The sequence below is a fragment of the Oncorhynchus gorbuscha genome, linkage group LG07 (assembly GCF_021184085.1).
Source record: "Oncorhynchus gorbuscha isolate QuinsamMale2020 ecotype Even-year linkage group LG07, OgorEven_v1.0, whole genome shotgun sequence".
NCBI lineage: Eukaryota > Metazoa > Chordata > Actinopteri > Salmoniformes > Salmonidae > Oncorhynchus > Oncorhynchus gorbuscha.
The window spans coordinates 68,287,745-68,307,695 of record NC_060179.1 but is presented as its reverse complement, the minus strand read 5'-3'; the positions used below and the strand labels follow the sequence as shown (position 1 = coordinate 68,307,695).

Sequence of the window (19,951 nt, the reverse complement as noted above, 5' to 3'; positions counted from 1 at the left end):
TAGGTCAAGTGGAAGATATGCAGGAAGAGGAGGGGTGCAGGGAAGAGGAGAGAGACAGTGACTGATGATACACCAACCTTTCCATGCAGGAGAACACAGGAGCTCTATGTCTAAGATGGTATGGTTCTATCTCATGACCACCATACTGTGTGAAAGTCCCTGCTGAGTCGGGAACCATTTATTACAGCTTCACAGAACAGAGTCCGTTAGAGTGGACTTACTAAAGATGACCGTTGTTTGATCAGAGAGAAAACACTAAGCCATTCATTGGGAAGCCCTATCTACAGATAGTATCTTATTTACCAATTGTGCCATGTCCATGAGGCATATAAACTGAACTGAACTTCCTTGTGGATTCAAATAACAAATATTTGTGATATGAATGAGTAAAAGTAGATGGATTCTTGTGTGTGTGTTTGTGTGTCCCCCAGCTAGCACATTTGGTTCCATGGAAGTTGTGGGAACTTATGTTTTTTGTTTCCCATTAGTTCTGGGAATGAAGCCATACGTTTCCAGACCGGTAAAACTGAACGTTTTTTAAATGAACATTTTGCCTGTTCTGGGAGTGTACATTTTTAGGTTGCAGGGAGGTTCTGATAACTATTTACTATGGTTCCCTGAAAGTTTACGTTCTGAGAACAGAAATGAAAAAGGTAATTAAATAATGTTCTGAAAACATGTTTCAATAATGCTTTTAATAATGCTGCTAGCTTAGTTTGGGTTAACTGTTTTGAACTCCTTGTACAGATAGGGCACATGGAAATGAATTTGCTAAGGCATCAGTCATATTGATTTTTTATTGTGGCACTGTGTCGGTGAGATTCAAGCCTATGATCTTCTATTATCTATCCATGGAATTAGTCCACTGCACCACCAGGATGGCGCTCACATGTCATGTTTTTTAAATTCATACAAAGCTGTTCATTTTAGTCTATTCAAACAGACCCCATTTTAAAGGAAACAATCACTCATTGAGATCAGGCGTGGCCAATTAGTGGGGGCAGCCAACTCACCTGAACACACTTAACAACATAGATGGGAATTTCAGTACTTCAGCATAACGTTTTCTACAGGTTTCCTTATGGTTCTATTTAAAGCCATGTTCTCACATTGTTCTGAGAATGTTAAGAAACACCTTTCTTCTGTGGGAATTTCAGTTCTTCAGCATAATGTTTTCTGCAAGTTTCTCAGAACACAAAAAACATTAGTAACATTCAAAGAACGTTCTAAGAATGTTATTTAAAAATATGCATTCCGTTCTCAGCTTCAACAAAACTCTTTCTATCTTCTAAGAAACATATGGTTCTCAGAACATTATGTACTAGCTGGGTATCCTGTACCATTCCCAGAACGTTGTGGGAAGGTTGTATGCAAAATAACCATAGGACAGCCACGCTCTCACCAAGCTCTAAGAAACATATGGCTCCTAGAACATTATGCGCTAGCTGAGGTGTGTGTATATGTGTTTGTGTATGTACCCGTGCAGTCTTGTGTATGCATGTGTGAGTATGTGTAAGTCGGAGAAGATGAGTACCTGGCAATCTCCTCGCTGTGAGCAGTCCAGTCCTTGATGTACTCCTCCTGCTCTCTCATGCGGTGTTTGAGGACCATGCCTCCAGGGCCAACCTGACCAGAGTTAAGGCTGCTGGTGGAGCCCCCTAGTCTGGTACCCCTCAGGACCGAGTGGGGGCGCAGAGTGCGCCCAGGTTTGGGAGAGTTCCTGTTGGAGCCAAACTCCTCCTCTGAGGTGGATCCGTACTCTGGGGGCAGCCGTCTCCACCTGTTAGAGGCTAAGGTCAGGCAAAAAGTTATAGTTATCAAGAGATCATTTCTGTTTTGTTTGAAGTTATTTCACTCACTCAGAAAGCACCAGATGCTCACAGTGTCTAAAGCATTCTATCTTAAACTTAAAGCCAAGCAGATTTCTGTAACTCTGACCTCTAGACAAATCATAGACAAGATATTCTATAGGCTGATAGCCTGACATGAGGCTGGTGGAATGTAGGCTGATACCCTGACATGAGGCTGGTGGAATGTAGGCTGATAGCCTGACATGAGGCTGGTGGAATGTAGGGTGATACCCTGACATAAGGCTGGTGGAATGTAGGCTGATAGCCTGACCTGAGGCTGGTGGAATGTAGGCTGATAGCCTGACATAAGGCTGGTGGAATGTAGGCTGATAGCCTGACATGAGGCTGGTGGAATGTAGGCTGATAGCCTGATATGAGGCTGGTGGAATGTAGGCTGATAGCCTGACATGAGGCTGGTGGAATGTAGGCTGATAGCCTGATATGAGGCTGATGGAAAGTGGTCTGATAGTGGAAATGTATATGGTTTTAACAGTGGGACATAATCAAGGTATACTACTTGCTCTCTCCCTCTAGCTAGACAATATTAACATATATTGTTATAGTAAGTTATAGTATTGTCGGAAGTGGCCACAGTGTCCCCCGACCCCCTTGACTCCAGTATATATGCTGTAATAGTCTATGTGCCAGGGGGCTAGGGTCAGTAATTCTCCTGTTTTATCTGGTGTCCTGTGTGAATTCAAGTATACTTCATCTAATTATCTCTTTGTTTCTTTCTCCCTCCCCTCCCAGAGGACCTGAGCCCTAGGACCATGCCTCAAGACTACCTGGCCTGATGACTCATTGCTGTCCCCAGTCCACCTGGTCGTGCTGCTGCTCTAGTTTCAACTGCTCTAGTTTCAACTGCTCTGGCTATGAGGTGCTGATCTGTTGCACCCTGCACAATCACTGTGATTATTATTTGACCCTGCTGGTCATCTATGAACGTTTGAACATCTTGAAGAACAATCCGGCCTTAATGGCCAGGTAATCTTATAATCTCCACCTGCATAGCCAGAAGAGGACTGGCCATCCCTCAGAGCCTGGTTAGTCTCTAGGTTTCTTCCTAGGTTCCTGTCTTTCTAGGGGAGTTTTTCCTAGCCACCGTGGTTCTACATCTGCATTACTTGCTGTTCGGGGTTTAAGGCTGGGTTTCTGTATAAGCACTTTGTGAAATCTGCTGATGTAAAAAGGGCTTTATAAATACATTTGATTGATTGTAATGTATCTTCCTAGGTAGGCCTGAATCCAGTGCTTGACTGTCTCAGTTTCCTGTTTCCAGTGACGACACTCTTTAAAAAAAAGTTGCTCTCTAGAACCTAAAAGGGTTATTCAGCTGTCCCCATAGGAGAACCCTTTGAAGAGCCATTTTTGGTTCCAGGTAGAACCATTTTGGGTTCCTTGTAGAAACTTTTCCACAGAGGGTTATATTGTACATGGAACCCAAAAGGCTTCTACCTGGAACCAAAACAGAGTTCTACCTGGAACCAAAAAGGGTTCTCCTAAGAGTGTACTGCTCTGTTAGAAGGTGAGGTTACTGCCACACTCATTGTTGATTAGTTACTCATCTTAGGGAATGTGTTAAGCCATCCCACTGGGAAAAAACTGGTTGAATCAACATTGTTTCCTCATCATTTTAACAACAAAAAATCCAGTGTGATAATGTTGAATCAACATGGAAAACTGATTAGATTTGCAAAGTCTTTTTTTCCCCCCAACTTTGAACCTAAATCCAATAACACAGTGATTTTTGGTTTGTTTGTTGATTTCACATTGAATTCACTTTAGCTGACAACTCAATCAAACTTTAAATAAAAAATAGACGTTGAACTGATGTCTGTACCCAGTGGGATCACAATGTTACATCTGCGCCTAATGGCCTAATGTAGCCTGTACATGGATGACCTAATGCTCTCTCTAGATTTCAAATATATCAATTGGATTCACTGCAATAACATTTTACTTAACTACATGACAAGTTCTAAAATGCTATGACAATGTCTTAAATGAATATTTCCACTAGGCGGAGTACAGCAACCTAATAACACAATCCAGCGCTGCCCACAACATTTGCTCGTCTTGCATCAGCAATGATGTTAGGTTGGCTCAGTAACACTTGATGTAATCATTTTGGCTCTGTAACTCTTAGCTTATTGGCAATTAAGACTAAATAAAAGATTGGTCAGCGGGTTTGGGCAAATAACAATTCACTTCTATCCAATTTGAAACTTGTGTCCATAGTAATTTAGGGCACCTCTACATCTAACAGACATAAACAGTTCCAATAAGATATAAGGTTGGAGTAGAGCATTAGGGTTATCATTGTAGTGGCAGGTTGAAGAGAGGGACACATCACACACACACTTAACACACCACACTAAACACACCACACTAAACGCACCACACTAAACACACCGCACTAAACACACACACACACAGAGCTCTCTCTGGTACAGTACCCATGAGCTCCTCCTCTGAAGGCTCAGGCTCAGGCTGAGGGCTCTCTGAACAGGACAGACAGCCAGACAATGAGAGTGATTTACACTGATCACAACACACACATGGACAAGGACAAACAATGACCAAGAAAGGACAAGAAGCTACTCAAAAACTGCAATGATGTAATAGTGGAAAAATCCTAAACATTCCTTCACACCAGAATGGGGGAGAGACAAAGGGCTGGGAAAAAACACACATAGCATTTGACTTGCTCTTTTACCCCTTAACTGTTTTTTACATTAAATAATAGAATACTGAATGTTTCAAGCTGTACCTTATATCAGAGGGAATGTATCGGAGATGAGAGCAGGATCTCACCTGAGGGAGTGCTGTGGATGGAGGGGCTGATTCTGGACTTGGCCTCGGTCAGCTTGGACACACTGTTGGCCCTCATGCGAGGAGCCATTTTGTTGTCGGTGGGGGTGGAGGAGCGGAGTCCCAGACGCAGGGCGGTCTCTGCAGACAGGCGAGGGGAGGAGGTGCTGCTCCGGCCCACAGTACACTCTGAGTCACTACGGGCCGAGATGGAGCCCAGCCGCGTCCTCCTGGGCTGTGCCAGCATGTCCAGCCGCGAGGGGCCTTTACGACCAGACGGAGGCTTGGATGTGGAACTGGTGGTGGACACCTCGGAGGCGACAGACATCCTGTCTGCATCAGGCAGGTCCGTGTCGGACGTGTCCCCCAGCCGGGCCCGGCGGAGCAGGGACGTTCTGGTAGGCCGTGGCTGGGGCAGAGAGGCCTGTTTCCCCAGAGAGGAAGCTGTGGCGGCCTGGAGGGTCTTACTGGACTTACTGGAGCTGGTCTTGCTGCTGGATTTGGCCTCCAGTTTTGAATGTAGCAGGTCATCCGTAGAGGTGAAGTGGCTGCGGCCGTACGAGCGACTATACAAACTCTCCTGGTCAGAGGAGAGGATGTCGGAGATGGGGAAAGACGAGGTCTGATCGTCATCCGTGAGGTCCTGGGATGGTTGGCGTGCCCGCGAGGAGGCAGGCTGGACGGAGCGGCGGACATCTGGCCGGCTGGGATCAGTTCTGGTCTTGGTCTTTCTCTCCAGGCGCTCGCGGGCGTTGGTGCTGGCAGCGGTTTTGGAGGTTGAGCTCAGGTTGCTCTTCTCCTTGTGCAGGCTGCTTAGGGAGCGGCGTTTCTGGTGGGCTGCTTTCTTCTCTCCCTCCCCTGCCACCTGGCTATAGGTGCTGGCCGTGTCCACGTCTGACTCGGGGGAGATGGAACCTGCCCGGTTGGCTCTGTCCAGCTTGTTCTCATCCCTCAGCTTGGCCTCTAGGAAGGCCATGACAGCCTCTGTGTCCTTCAGCAGGGTGGCTGTGTCCATGCTGCCCACAGAGTCGCTGCGCTCGCGGCCCAGGACACCAGCACCACATTTGATCCGGGGGATCAGCTCAATTGGCACCACACCACTGGGCTTCTCGATGGTGAAACTGCCCTGGCGAACCAAAGGTTTGCCCCCTGACTTCTCCCCCCCGTCCACTCCTTCTTTGATGTGGTGCTGAATCCTGTCCTCCGCCCGCCTCCTTCTCTCCTCGGACCTCTTCTCACTGCTGCCTATAGGTCTAAGAGGGGGCTTGGAGGAGGCCTGTAGCGGGGCCTTGGTCTGTTTCTGTTTGCTCTTCATCATATCCCCCTCCTCTATGGAGGTAAAGCACGCCCCGTCTCCTTTATGCTCCACCTGGCTCTTCTCCTGGGGCTCCGTGTCCTGTTTCTCTCCGATCTCTGAGCGATGCAGGCCTAGGCCGGACAAGCTCTTCCCTGGCTTAGCCCGGGGGTCGTCGATAGGGAGCTGGGGGAGGGTCCTGCGTTTGCGCTCTGTGAGACTGGAGGTGGCAGAGCTGGCGCTTCGGATGGACACGCCCGACTCAAAGGCATCCGCTTCTGGCAGAAATAAACAAAAATAGTAAAGCAACATTTCTAGTTTTCTGCTATTATGTGAAGAAAATACACCTTCACAAATACAGATGCAGATCCACATGATCCTGGTTTTGATAAATATAGGAGCCTTACTGTACCTCTCTGCTGATGGACGAAGGCAGGTGACTCAGCCCCAGACCCTTCTGGGTCAGTCCTGGTGTGGTTAGCAGATAGACTGGCCCACTGAGACACCCAGCGACTACTGCCCACTGCCACCGGGTTCTCAGACACACTCTGACGAGAGAGAGAGAGAGAGAGAGAGAGAGAGAGAGAGAGAGAGAGAGAGAGAGAGAGAGAGAGAGAGAGAGAGAGAGAGAGAGAGAGAGAGAGAGAGAGAGAGAGAGAGAGAGAGAGAGAGAGAGAGAGAGAGAGAGAGAGAGAGAGAGAGAGAGAGAGAGAGAGAGAGAGAGAGAGAGAGAGAGAGAGAGAGAGAGAGTTATCCTAGTCTCTCTTGACAGACTCATGGCACTTCACCCCATTCAGAGATGATACAGCGGCTATGGGAAGAGACAGTTAACCTAGCAAATCAACACATCCCTGCTACTGGCCACATAGAGCTGGAGGGAGTATCCACATGTAGCAGGGAGGACACAGAACACAACTCTGCTGCCATTCATTCACCTCTGAATGGTCTTATGTTTCAGCGATGAGCCTGAAGAGTTAAATCATATTCATTATGTATTAGCTGATTCATATTTTAAACTAAGCATGGTCTAAGCAATGATCGGTCTCTGGCTATATCCGTTTTTATTAGTACACTCTAGTGCTACTGAGGAGAATATATTGTTTTCACAAAGCCAAAGTGTATTCCTTTGCATGGAGTCCTATCAGAAAGTCACAAGCTAAAGCAGAAATAGTAACTGAACAGAATAGCAGCAATAGTCCTGAACAGAATATCGAGATCAGGGATCCACATAGACTATTGTAGCCTACTGTATATACAGTCTCCGTCCTCCCCTCGTGCTTGAATGGAACTTGCCTGGAGGGGGGAAAGTGTAATTTCTCATAGCTCTATGAACTAGGTCAGGTCCTGAGTGGCCTACTCTGTCAATAACAAGGAAGTGGTCAAGTCAGGGAGTGCCTGGCTGACACAACTAGTCCACTACTCCCCTTCCAACAGAGTCATCTTAATGCAATCAGGAGCTCCTGCTTTCCTCCATTTACAGTAAATAGATATGCCACTTTAGACAGGCCTCTGTCACTCATTTCTGTTTTGTGCATCATTCCCCTCAGAACGCGAAAACAATGGGAGTTCCACTGGAAAATAAATGCTATTTTGGCATATTAACACTCAACAGTCTTCAGAGGCTGTCTCGTCCCTGAGAAGGAATCTGAGGGTCACAGAAAAAGACAGCGAGCAACTCCACCCAAGTACGTCAGGGTCATAGTAATGAATCTCAGTAATGTTTACATTTCTCAAGCATCACATCACTGAATGAGATACAGTTGAAGTTTACATACACCTTAGACAAATACATTTACTCAGTTTTTCACAATTCCTGACATTTAATCCTTGTAAAAATTCCCTGTTTTAGGTCAGTTAGGATCACCACTTTATATTAAGAATATGAAATGTCAGAATAATAGTAGAGAGAATGATTAATTTCAGCTTTTATTTCTTTCATCACATTCCCAGTGGGTCAGAAGTTCACATACACTCAATTAGTATTTGGCAGCATTGCCTTTAAATTGTTTAACTTGGGTCAAACGTTTTGGGTAGCCTTCCACAAGCTTCCCACAATAAGTTGGTGAATTTTGGCCCATTCCTCCGGACAGAGCTGGTGTAACTGAGTCAGGTTAGTAGGCCTCCTTGCTCGCACATGCTTTTTCAGTTCTGCCCACAAATTTTCAAATAGGATTGAGTTTGTGGCTTTGTGATGGCCACTCCAATACCTAGACTTTGCTGTCCTTAAGCCATTTTGCCACAACTTTGCAAGTATGCTGGGGTCATTGTTCATTTGGAAGACCCATTAACGACCAAGCTTTAACTTCCCTACTGATGCCTTGAGATGTGGCTTCAATATATCCACATAATTTTCCTCCCTCATGAGGCCATCTATTTTGTGAAGTGCACCAGTCCCTCCTGCAGCAAAGCACCCCCACAACATGATGGGATGGTGTTCTTCGGTTTGCAAGCCTCCTCCTATTTCCTCCAAACATAACGATGGTCATTATGGCCAAACAGTTGTATTCTTGATTCATCAGACCAGAGGACATTTCTCCAAAAAGTACAATCTTTGTCCCCATGTGTAGTCTGGCTTTTTTATGGTGGTTTTGGAGCAGTGGCTTCTTCCTTGCTGAGTGGCCTTTCAGGTTATGTCGATATAGGACTCGTTTTACTGTGGATATAGATACTTTTGTACCTGTTTCCTCCAACATCTTCACAAGGTTCTTTGCTGTTGTTCTGGGATTGATTTGCACTTTTCGCACCAAGGTACATTCATCTCTAGGAGACAGAACACATCTCCTTCCTAAGCGGTATGACGGCTGCGTGGTCCCATGGTGTTTATACTTGCGTACTATTGTTTGTACAGAGGAACATGGTACCTTCAGGTGTTTGGAAATTGCTCCCAAGGATGAACCAGAATTTTTTTCTGAGGTCTTGGCTGATTTCTTTTGATTTTCCCATGATGTCAAGCAAAGAGGCACTGAGTTTAAAGGAAGGCCTTGAAATACATCCACAGGTAAACCTCCAATTGACTCAAATGATGTCAATTAGCCCATCAGAAGCTTCTAAAGACATGACATCCTTTTCTGGAATTTTCCAAGCTGTTTAAAGGCAAAGTCAACTTATTGTATGTAAACTTCTGATCCACTGGAATTGTGATACAGTGAATTATAAGTGACACAATCTGTCTGTAAACAATTGTTGGAAGAATTACTTGTGTCATGCACAAAGTAGATGTCCTAACTGACTATAGTTTGTTTGTGGAGTTTTAATGACTCCAACTTAAGTGTGTGTAAACTTCTGACTTCAACTGTAGATGCTATGGTGACTATGATGACTAAAAGCTGTGAGAGATTGGGTATAATAATGTGTGTCTCCATGGAAGGGGTGTTTTACCTCAGATGGAAGGCAGCTTGGTTTTTCAGTTTCTCCCGTCTCTGTGGTCTTCTTCCTCTCCTTCTTCTCCTTCCCTGCTTCTCCCTGTTGGTGTTCTACTGGCCCTGAGACAGACGGATCCTGGTTCTGCTCCACCCCAAACACCTGAGCATCAAGAAAATAAAGAGCTTGATGACTCATCACTGCCACTCACGGTAGTCTACTAAATAGACAAAGGTGACTGATATTGGACCAACACGAGGGCCAGTTGGATCAAAGCACTGCCCCCACACACTTCACACATCCATAACAGCCATGTAAAAAGACAGGGAGCAGTGTGCCAATTACTGTGTCAGCTAATTATAGGAATTACCATCATCACACTTCTAGTTTAGAGAAGACTTCCCAGCCTATGCTCTAAATAAACCTGACAACCAATGCCCCACCCCCTCTCCACTTACTCCATGCCCCAATTGCCATCTTTTAAGTACCATATAAATATTTAATGAGTCAAAAATGACATCTCAGGGCTACATGTTTAAGAGTTTAAACAGCTTTTTGGGGGGAATCTTAAACCGGCAGTAAATCCTTACTTCTCTACTTCTGAGACTCGCCCTTTGAGAAATCTTTTCATTCAGCACGCAGGCAGCTGTCACATAAGGGTTCAATTCTCGGGCCGACTCTTTTCTCTGTATATATCAATGATGTTACTCTTGCTGCGGGCGATTCCCTGATCCACCTCTACGCAGACGACACCATTCTATATACTTTCGGCCCGTCATTGGACACTGTGCTATCTAACCTCCAAACGAGCTTCAATGCCATACAACACTCCTTCCGTGGCCTCCAACTGCTCTTAAACGCGAGTAAAACCAAATGCATGCTTTTCAACCGATCGCTGCCTGCACCCGCATGCCTGACTAGCATCACCACACTGGATGGTTCCGACCTTGAATATGTGGACACCTATAAGTACCTAGGTGTCTGGCTAGACTGCAAACTCTCCCTCCAGACCCATATCAAACATCTCCAATCGAAAATCAAATCAAGAGTCAGCTTTCTATTCCGCAACAAAGCCTCCTTCACTCATGCTGCCAAGCTTACCCTAGTAAAATTGACTATCCTACCGATCCTCGACTTCGGCGATGTCATCTACAAAATTGCTTCCAACACTCTACTCAGCAAACTGGATGCAGTTTATCACAGTGCCATCCGTTTTGTCACTAAAGCACCTTATACTACCCACCACTGTGACTTGTATGCTCTAGTCGGCTGGCCCTCGCTACATATTCGTCGCCAGACCCACTGGCTCCAGGTCATCTACAAGGCCATGCTAAGTAAAGCTCCACCTTATCTCAGTTCACTGGTCACGATGGCAACACCCATCCGTAGCACGCGCTCCAGCAGGTGTATCTCACTGATCATCCCTAAAGCCAACACCTCATTTGGCCGCCTTTCGTTCCAGTACTCTGCTGCCTGTGACTGGAACGAATTGCAAAAATCGCTGAAGTTGGAGACTTTTATCTCCCTCACCAACTTCAAACATCAGCTATCTGAGCAGCTAACCGATCGCTGCAGCTGTACATAATCTATTGGTAAATAGCCCACCCATTTTCACCTACCTCATCCCCACAGTTTTTATTTATTTACTTTTCTGCTCTTTTGCACACCAATATCTCTACCTGTACATGATCATCTGATCATTTATCACTCCAGTGTTAATCTGCAATATTGTAATTATTCGCCTACCTCCTCATGCCTTTTGCACACATTGTATATAGACTCATTACTCATGAGTCTTATGAATGAGTCTTGTGCGTGAGTCTTATGAGTGAGTCTTGTGCGTGAGTCTTATGAATGAGACTTGTGTGTGAGTCTTATTAGTGAGTCTTGTGCTTGAGTCTTATGAATGAGTCTTGTGCGTGAGTCTTATGAATGAGTCTTGTGCGTGAGTCTTATGATTGAGTCTTGTGCGTGAGTCTTATGATTGAGTCTTGTGCGTGAGTCTAATGAATGAGTCTTGTGCGTGAGTCTTATGAATGAGTCTTGTGCGTGAGTCATATGAGTAAGTCTTGTGCATGAGTTTTATGAATGAGTCTTGTGCGTGAGTCTTATATGAATGAGTCTTATGCGTGAGTCTTATGAATGAGTCTTGTGCGTGAGTCATATGAGTGAGTCTTGCGCGTGAGTCTTATATGAATGAGACTTGTACGTGAGTCTTATGAATGAGTCTTGTGCGTGAGTCTTATATGAATGAGACTTGTACGTGAGTCTTATGAATGAGTCTTGTGCGTGAGTCTTATGAGTGAGTCTTGTGCGTGAGTCTTATGAATGAGACTTGTGTGTGAGTCTTATTAGTGAGTCTTGTGTGTGAGTCTTATTAGTGAGTCTTGTGCGTGAGTCTTATGAGTCTTGTGCGTGAGTCTTATGATTGAGTCTTGTGCGTGAGTCTTATGATTGAGTCTTGTGCGTGAGTCTTATATGAATGAGTCTTGTGCGTGAGTCTTATGAATGAGTCTTGTGCGTGAGTCTTATATGAATGAGTCTTGTGCGTGAGTCTTATGAATGAGTCTTGTGCGTGAGTCTTATATGAATGAGTCTTGTGCGTGAGTCTTATATGAATGAGACTTGTACGTGAGTCTTATGAATGAGTCTTGTGCATGAGTCTTATATGAATGAGACTTGTACGTGAGTCTTATGAATGAGTCTTGTGCGTGAGTCTTATGATTGAGTGGTTTTTATTATGGCAGCTGTTGCACTGGATTGTGACAGCCAGATTATGCAGCAGGTTATATAGCTCACTCTCTCATTGTGTGTGGCTGTTTATATGAGCTAATTAGAACAGAGAGACTTAAGGGAAATTGACCGCCACAGGGCAAAGACCTATGCTGCTGGGTATACCATTTCCTGACAGTAACATTTCTTTGTTAATATACCATTGAAAATGTGTATATTAGTGAGTGCCTGATCAAGACCTTCAGTGTATAAAAGCTTTAGACTACATATTGTACAATGTAAATATTTTAAATTGGTCTCGCAACGACCACATTCAGTTGAAAATAAAATACATTACAAAATGAAATCTAATGTACTTTTACCCATGGGTCACGGAGCATCAGAGGACATAGTAAAATGCTTTTCATTCGGGAAATAGCGATGTAATAATTCATTATGACAGGTCATTACAGCTTCAAAATCTCAGCATGCTTAGTGGATGTTATTTATGGCGGACATTTTAGAAAACTGAAGAAAAACAACATGACCTTTTATACAGTTAATTCAAGACACATAGAACTTGGCCATTCTTACATTCAAACCAGGTCAACTTTCCTACCTGCAATTCAGAAAATATATTTTTCAAATAAAAATAAATTTCACAGCAACCCAACCCATAAAGATAAATCCTTGAGGTGTGTGAAAATACTTCAGAAAGCTGACCATACCTTGTCTATCATGCGTCTGGCCTCCTCCTCCTCAGGGTTGCGGTTCTCCAGCTCAATGGTGTAGGTTCCCTTATCGCTCTGGTCATCCTCCTGCTCCCTGTCCCTGTCCCCTTGAGACCGAGGGGTCCTCAAACCCTCCTCACTGGGGCTGGGCTCAATTGTCTGGTGACCTGTACTGACCGAGCTCCTTCCTATGCTCTGGTCCTCAGACCTCTGCTTCATCAGGACCCGGGCGGCCGTGGGGGCACCCGCTATCAGGGCCGCTGATAACGGGGCCTTGCTGAAGTCTGTGGCTGTGGTTGTGGTAGATGGGGACTTAGGGTGGGAGGGGGGCGTGGGGCACAGAGCCTCCCCGGCCGCGCCCCCAAGCAGCGGTGCAGTCTGCGAGAAGGAGTAGGATCGTCGCTTGCGGGAGTTGTCATCATCGTAGAACTCGATCATGAAGGAGGTCCTGTTGCTGGTGGTCCGGCCCCCCTGACCCCCCTGTCCTCCCTGCGCCACCCTCAGCCTCTCCTCCAAAGCCAGCCTCCGGTTGCCGAAGCGCAGACCAATTCCGTTCTCGGAGTCGCTCTGGGTGCCATCCTCATGCTTGCTGCCTGGGAGGGCCAAAAGAGGAGAGCACATACCTGAGTTACTGTGCATACAGGAAACACTAAACATCTAACCTCTGACCATTCAACTGCTAATTATGACTTAGAGTAAGAAAGCGAGAAGGACAGGCCTCCATAGTCATCTATGATGCAATACAATATGCGGCAGCACTCCAGACTTCACCCAGCCACAGTAATACCAGCCCTGCCTCCTCAGTGGGCAGAGGGGGAGAGAGGAGGGGGTTGGAGGAAGGAGCAGGAGCAGGAGCAGGAAGGGTGGAGGGAGGAGGGAAAGTGGGTATTCTTTAGCGGGGGCTCAGGAAATAGCATGAAATCAGACCTGACAGTGGTGGGTTCAGAGGCAGAAATCACCAGGACGCTCTAGAGACAGAGGCCTTTCATGCAGCAGCCCCAGACAAAGGAACTGTTAGGAGCCTCACAGCGCTGCCTGTTTCAGAGTGACTAGAGCTGGCTGGCCCCGGCCCCACATGAGTCAGACTGCAACTCCTCCACCTCATCACACACAGCACATAGACACATCTAGCAAAAACAACACAGTTAACCTTACTACACAATACAGAACAAACAACACAGTTAACCCTACTACACAGTACAGAACAAACAACACAGTTAACCCTACTACACAGAACAAACAACACAGTTAACCCTACTACACAGTACAGAACAAACAACACAGTTAACCCTACTACACAATACAGAACAAACAACACAGTTAACCCTACTACACAATACAGAACAAACAACACAGTTAACCCTACTACACAATACAGAACAAACAACACAGTTAACCCTACTACACAGTTCAGAACAAACAACACAGTTAACCCTACTACACAGAACAAACAACACAGTTAACCCTACTACACAGTACAGAACAAACAACACAGTTAACCCTACTACACAGCACAGCAGCGTTAACCCTACTACACAGCACAGCAGCGTTAACCCTACTACACAGCACAGCAGCGTTAACCCTACTACAGAGCACAGCAGCGTTAACCCTACGCCACAGCACAGCAGTGTTAACCCTACTACACAGCAGCATTAACCCTACTACACAGCACAGCAGTGTTAACCCTACTACACAGCACATCAGCGTTAACCCTACTACACAGCACAGCAGCATTAACCCTACTACACAGCACAGCAGCGTTAACCCTACTACACAGCACAGCAGCGTTAACCCTACTACACAGCAGCGTTAACCCTACTACAGAGCACAGCAGCGTTAACCCTACTACACAGCACAGCAGCGTTAACCCTACTACACAGCAGCGTTAACCCTACTGCACAGCAGCGTTAACCCTACTACACAGCAGCGTTAACCCTACGACAGAGCACAGCAGCGTTAACCCTACTACACAGCACATCAGCGTTAACCCTACTACACAGCACAGCAGCGTTAACCCTACTACACAGCACAGCAGCGTTAACCCTACTACACAGCAGCGTTAACCCTACTACAGAGCACAGCAGCATTAACCCTACTACACAGCAGCGTTAACCCTACTACACAGCAGCGTTAACCCTACGACAGAGCACAGCAGCGTTAACCCTACTACACAGCACATCAGCGTTAACCCTACTACACAGCACAGCAGCGTTAACCCTACTACACAGCACAGCAGCGTTAACCCTACTACACAGCAGCGTTAACCCTACTACAGAGCACAGCAGCATTAACCCTACTACACAGCAGCGTTAACCCTACTACACAGCAGCGTTAACCCTACTACACAGCACAGCAGTGTTAACCCTACTACACAGCACAGCAGCGTTAACCCTACTACAGAGCACAGCAGCATTAACCCTACTACAGAGCACAGCAGCTTTAACCCTACTACACAGCAGCGTTAACTCTACTACACAGCACAGCAGCATTAACCCTACTACACAGCAGCGTTAACCCTACTACAGAGCAGTGTTAACCCTACTACACACGGACAAATGTCAAATGTCAAACCTCCAAACCTCACACAGTGTAAAAACACTCAAGAACATTCACAACCTTCTACAGTAAGTGGGTAAAACCACCAAAACGTAACATAATTATTAAACTGTTGGTTAATTTACATCACAAACAACAAAGTTAACCCTTACGTTGCAGTGTAAAAGCCACACAGTATCTCCAGGCGATCCCCATGCACCCCGTGCACCGCCTGCCTCTCCATCCATTGTGTTTCAGAGACCCACCTGAGAACATGAATATTAACACAGCAGCCTCTGGCTCGTCTCGCTTTCCCGTCCTCACGCTTGACGGCACACACACAGCTCTCTGTCCCTGGGGCTGACGGCAGCACTGAGCACCATTGAGCACGACTCAGACACACATGTACGGTTTATACACACACCAGGCTGCTAAGCTCCCAGTCCTGACCGCCTGCAGCATGACAACTCCAACCTCAACACCGACCCCTGTTTCTCCCTCCTCTCGGTCCCACAGCTAGACTCTCACCACAGCCTCTGGAAGGTACAGCTTCAGAATAAACCACAGAAACCGAGTACAGGAGCCACACCTAAAACTGGAAAGACTGCGTTGTCCAGCAGCATTGTATGTACTGTAGCACTCAGCAGCTCAGCCTCTGACTTCACCTTCATACATGCTATGTGCTTCATAAATCTCTATTCATACCATCCTGTCTGCGCCCCACCCCCAGACACAGCTATCGCACACCATAAATTAGCAGCCATTTAATTAGCCAGCTCCAAAGAGTAGCTAGCGCCCAACCCACACTCTCTCCTGAGTCCTGTCAAATAGCATCCCACAGCAAAATAACCCTACTCAGCAGTTAGCAGGTAGAATAGGTAGGGAGAAAGAGAGAGAGAGAGAGAGAGAGAGAGAGAGAGAGAGAGAGAGAGAGAGAGAGAGAGAGAGAGAGAGAGAGAGAGAGAGAGAGAGAGAGAGAGAGAGAGAGAGAGAGCGAGAGAGAGAGAGAGAGAGAGAGAGAGAGAGAGAGAGAGAGAGAGAGAGAAAGAGATTCATGTTGTCATACCCAAAAAGTGCATTACAAAAGGCCCAGTGATGGTAATAAAGATGCAGACAGAGATAGTGTCCAGGCTCCAATTAAAATATGAAACAAAGGGAAGGCACAACTAAAGCACTATGTGGATGAATCATCATGGAGATGGGATGATGAGGCCTGGCTCGGTGTTCAGCAGAAAATGAGTGCCTTAGGCAGGGAGAATGGAGAATGGGGGAAGTAGACAGGCAGGTAGCCCACTGTGCCATCCATGCTAAGCTCAGACAATGGGTGTCAGAGCTGGGAGACGGCTGGGGGATTTAGAAGTACTGGTGACTAATCCCGAGGAAATAGCAAATATTCTGACTGCCATTAACAGAGCCATACTGTATGTAGTCTCTGGGATTATGTAGGGCAGAGAGCCATACTGTATGTAGTCTCTGGGTTTATGTAGGGCAGAGAGCCATGCTGTATGTAGTCTCTGGGTTTATGTAGGGCAGAGAGCCATGCTGTATGTAGTCTCTGGGTTTATGTAGGGCAGAGAGCCATACTGTATGTAGTCTCTGGGATTATGTAGGGCAGAGAGCCATGCTGTATGTAGTCTCTGGGTTTATGTAGGGCAGAGAGCCATGCTGTATGTAGTCTCTGGGTTTATGTAGGGCAGAGAGTCATACTGTATGTAGTCTCTGGGTTTATGTAGGGCAGAGAGCCATACTGTATGTAGTCTCTGGGTTTATGTAGGGCAGAGAGCCATACTGTATGTAGTCTCTGGGTTTATGTAGGGCAGAGAGCCATACTGTATGTAGTCTCTGGGTTTATGTAGGGCAGAGAGCCATACTGTATGTAGTCTCTGGGATTATGTAGGGCAGAGAGCCATGTTGTATGTAGTCTCTGGGTTTATGTAGGGCAGAGAGTCATACTGTATGTAGTCTCTGGGTTTATGTAGGGCAGAGAGCCATACTGTATGTAGTCTCTGGGTTTATGTAGGGCAGAGAGCCATACTGTATGTAGTCTCTGGGATTATGTAGGGCAGAGAGCTATGCTGTCTGTAGTCTCTGGGTTTATGTAGGGCAGAGAGATTTAAGTATGAAGTCAGAGTGATAGGTTGTACATAAAGAGCCAAAAGTGTGTGGGAGGGTGATTATATTTGTCCTATATTTACTGTATATTTGTACAAGTGTGTATTATTCGCATGTGTGCATTGGAAATGTGTTTTTTGCATATCCCAACTCTCCCTGAGACACCCTCGGAGAGTGGGGTCATGGCCAGGGTCTGAGAGCCATTTGATTTGATAAGTGGGTGTCTCTGTCAGTGATATGAAGTACACAAAAGGACTTCAACATCTATTTGCTTGAGGGTGGGGACCTTTACAGAATTACATAATCAGACACTATTTGAGATAAAGGACCTTTATAGAATTACATAATCAGACACTATTTGAGATAAAGGACCTTTAAAGAGTGCAGACGGCCACCTATCATTTCATGGAGACGGTGTGACTTCATAGGGAATTTTGTCTGAGCAGAGTTTCCTGGAGGAGAATAATCATACAGCTAGATAAACCACTAGCAAAGCCTTCTCCCAGGATGAAAGTCAGATCAGGCTACAGGGGGAGTAAACACGCAATGGCCTTTCTTTGTCTTCTCTCCTGTTTGCCTGCCTACTGTAGTTTAGAGTACGACTGCTGCTACTGGCATTAGCAAAGTAGAAGACATGCTTCTACTGGAAGGTAACATTACCTCCTCCACACTGATCCTCAACATGGGGGCCCCACAAGGGTGCGACTTCAGTTCCCTCTTGTACTCCCTGTATACCCACGACTACATGGCCTCACACAGTTACAACTTCATCATCAAGCTCGCCGACGACACGACAGTATTAGGCCTGATTACCAACGGCAACGAGACGGCCTACGGACATGAGGTAGGCACTCTGACGATGTGGTGCCAACATTTTTGGAGGGAGTTGAAAGTCCGTGTTGCCCAGCAACAGCCCCAAAACATCACTGCTCTAGAGGAGATCTGCATGGAGGAATGGGCCAAAATACCAGCAACAGTGTGTCAAAACCTTGTGAAGACTTACAGAAAACGTTTGACCTCTGTCATTGCCAACAAAAGGTACAGTGCCTTGCGAAAGTATTCGGCCCCCTTGAACTTTGCGACCTTTTGCCACATTTCAGGCTTCAATCAACAACAAGTGGGACACAATCATGAAGTGGAACGACATTTATTGGATATTTCAAACTTTTTTAACAAATCAAAAACGGAAAAATTGGGCGTGCAAAATGATTCAGCCCCCTTAAGTTAATACTTTGTAGCGCCACCTTTTGCTGCGATTACAGCTGTAAGTCGCTTGGGGTATGTCTCTATCAGTTTTGCACATCGAGAGACTGACATTTTTTTCCATTCCTCCTTGCAAAACAGCTCGAGCTCAGTGAGGTTCGATGGAGAGCATTTGTGAACAGCAGTTTTCAGTTCTTTCCACAGATTCTCGATTGGATTCAGGTCTGGACTTTGACTTGGCCATTCTAACACCTGGATATGTTTATTATTGAACCATTCCATTGTAGATTTTGCTTTATGTTTTGGATCATTGTCTTGTTGGAAGAGAAATCTCCGTCCCAGTCTCAGGTCTTTTGCAGACTCCATCAGGTTTTCTTCCAGAATGGTCCTGTATTTGGCTCCATCCATCTTCCCATCAATTTTAACCATCTTCCCTGTCCCTGTAGGGAAGCTGTAGATCTCTGCAGTTCATCCAGAGTGATCATGGGCCTCTTGGCTGCATCTCTGATCAGTCTTCTCCTTGTATGAGCTGAAAATTTAGAAGGACGGCCAGGTCTTGGTAGATTTGCAGTGGTCTGATACTCCTTCCATTTCAATATTATCGCTTGCACAGTGCTCCTTGGGATGTTTAAAGCATGGGAAATCTTTTTATCCAAATCCGGCTTTAAACTTCTTCACAACAGTATCTCGGACCTGCCTGGTGTGTTCCTTGTTCTTCATGATGCTCTCTGCACTTTTAACAGACCTCTGAGACTATCACAGTGCAGGTGCATTTATACGGAGACTTGATTACACACAGGTGGATTGTATTTATCATCATTAGTCATTTAGGTCAACATTGGATCATTCAGAGATCCTCACTGAACTTCTGGAGAGAGTTTGCTGCACTGAAAGTAAAGGGGCTGAATCATTTTGCACCCCCAATTTTTCAGTTTTTAATTTGTTAAAAAGTTTGAAATATCCAATAAATGTCGTTCCACTTCATGATTGTGTCCCACTTGTTGTTGATTCTTCACAAAAAAAATACAGTTTTATATCTTTATGTTTGAAGCCTGAAATGTGGCAAAAGGTCGCAAAGTTCAAGGGGGCCGAATACTTTCGCAAGGCACTGTATATAACAAAGTATTGAGATAAACTTTTGTTATTGACCAAATACTTATTTTCCACCATAATTTCAAATAAATGAATAAAAACTCCTACAATGTGATTTTCTGGATTTTTTTCTTCTCATTTTATCTGTCGTAGTTGAAATGTACCTATGATGAAAATTACAGGCCTCTCTCATCTTTTTAAGTGGGAGAACTTGCACAACTTGACTAAATACTTTTTTGCCCCACTGTATC

At 45.6% G+C, this 19,951-nt stretch overlaps 1 protein-coding gene across 11 annotated transcripts in view; it reads right to left on the bottom strand.

Annotated features, from left to right (window-relative positions):
• The window catches only part of cep170aa (centrosomal protein 170Aa), a 74,696-nt gene that overhangs the window by 4,409 nt on the left and 50,336 nt on the right, over positions 1 to 19,951 (bottom strand). For 7 of the 11 annotated variants that reach the window (XM_046357312.1, XM_046357316.1, XM_046357318.1 and 4 more), the window contains 6 exons: positions 12,756 to 13,351; positions 9,334 to 9,477; positions 6,368 to 6,503; positions 4,665 to 6,233; positions 4,307 to 4,351; positions 1,535 to 1,790 (listed from right to left, as the gene is read on the bottom strand). In XM_046357312.1, coding sequence (XP_046213268.1) covers positions 1,535 to 1,790; positions 4,307 to 4,351; positions 4,665 to 6,233; positions 6,368 to 6,503; positions 9,334 to 9,477; positions 12,756 to 13,351 — 2,746 coding nt within the window. The remainder of the gene's footprint in view (positions 1 to 1,534; positions 1,791 to 4,306; positions 4,352 to 4,664; positions 6,234 to 6,367; positions 6,504 to 9,333; positions 9,478 to 12,755; positions 13,352 to 19,951) is intronic. The other 4 variants (XM_046357319.1, XM_046357320.1, XM_046357321.1 and 1 more) reach the window with 2 other exon arrangements.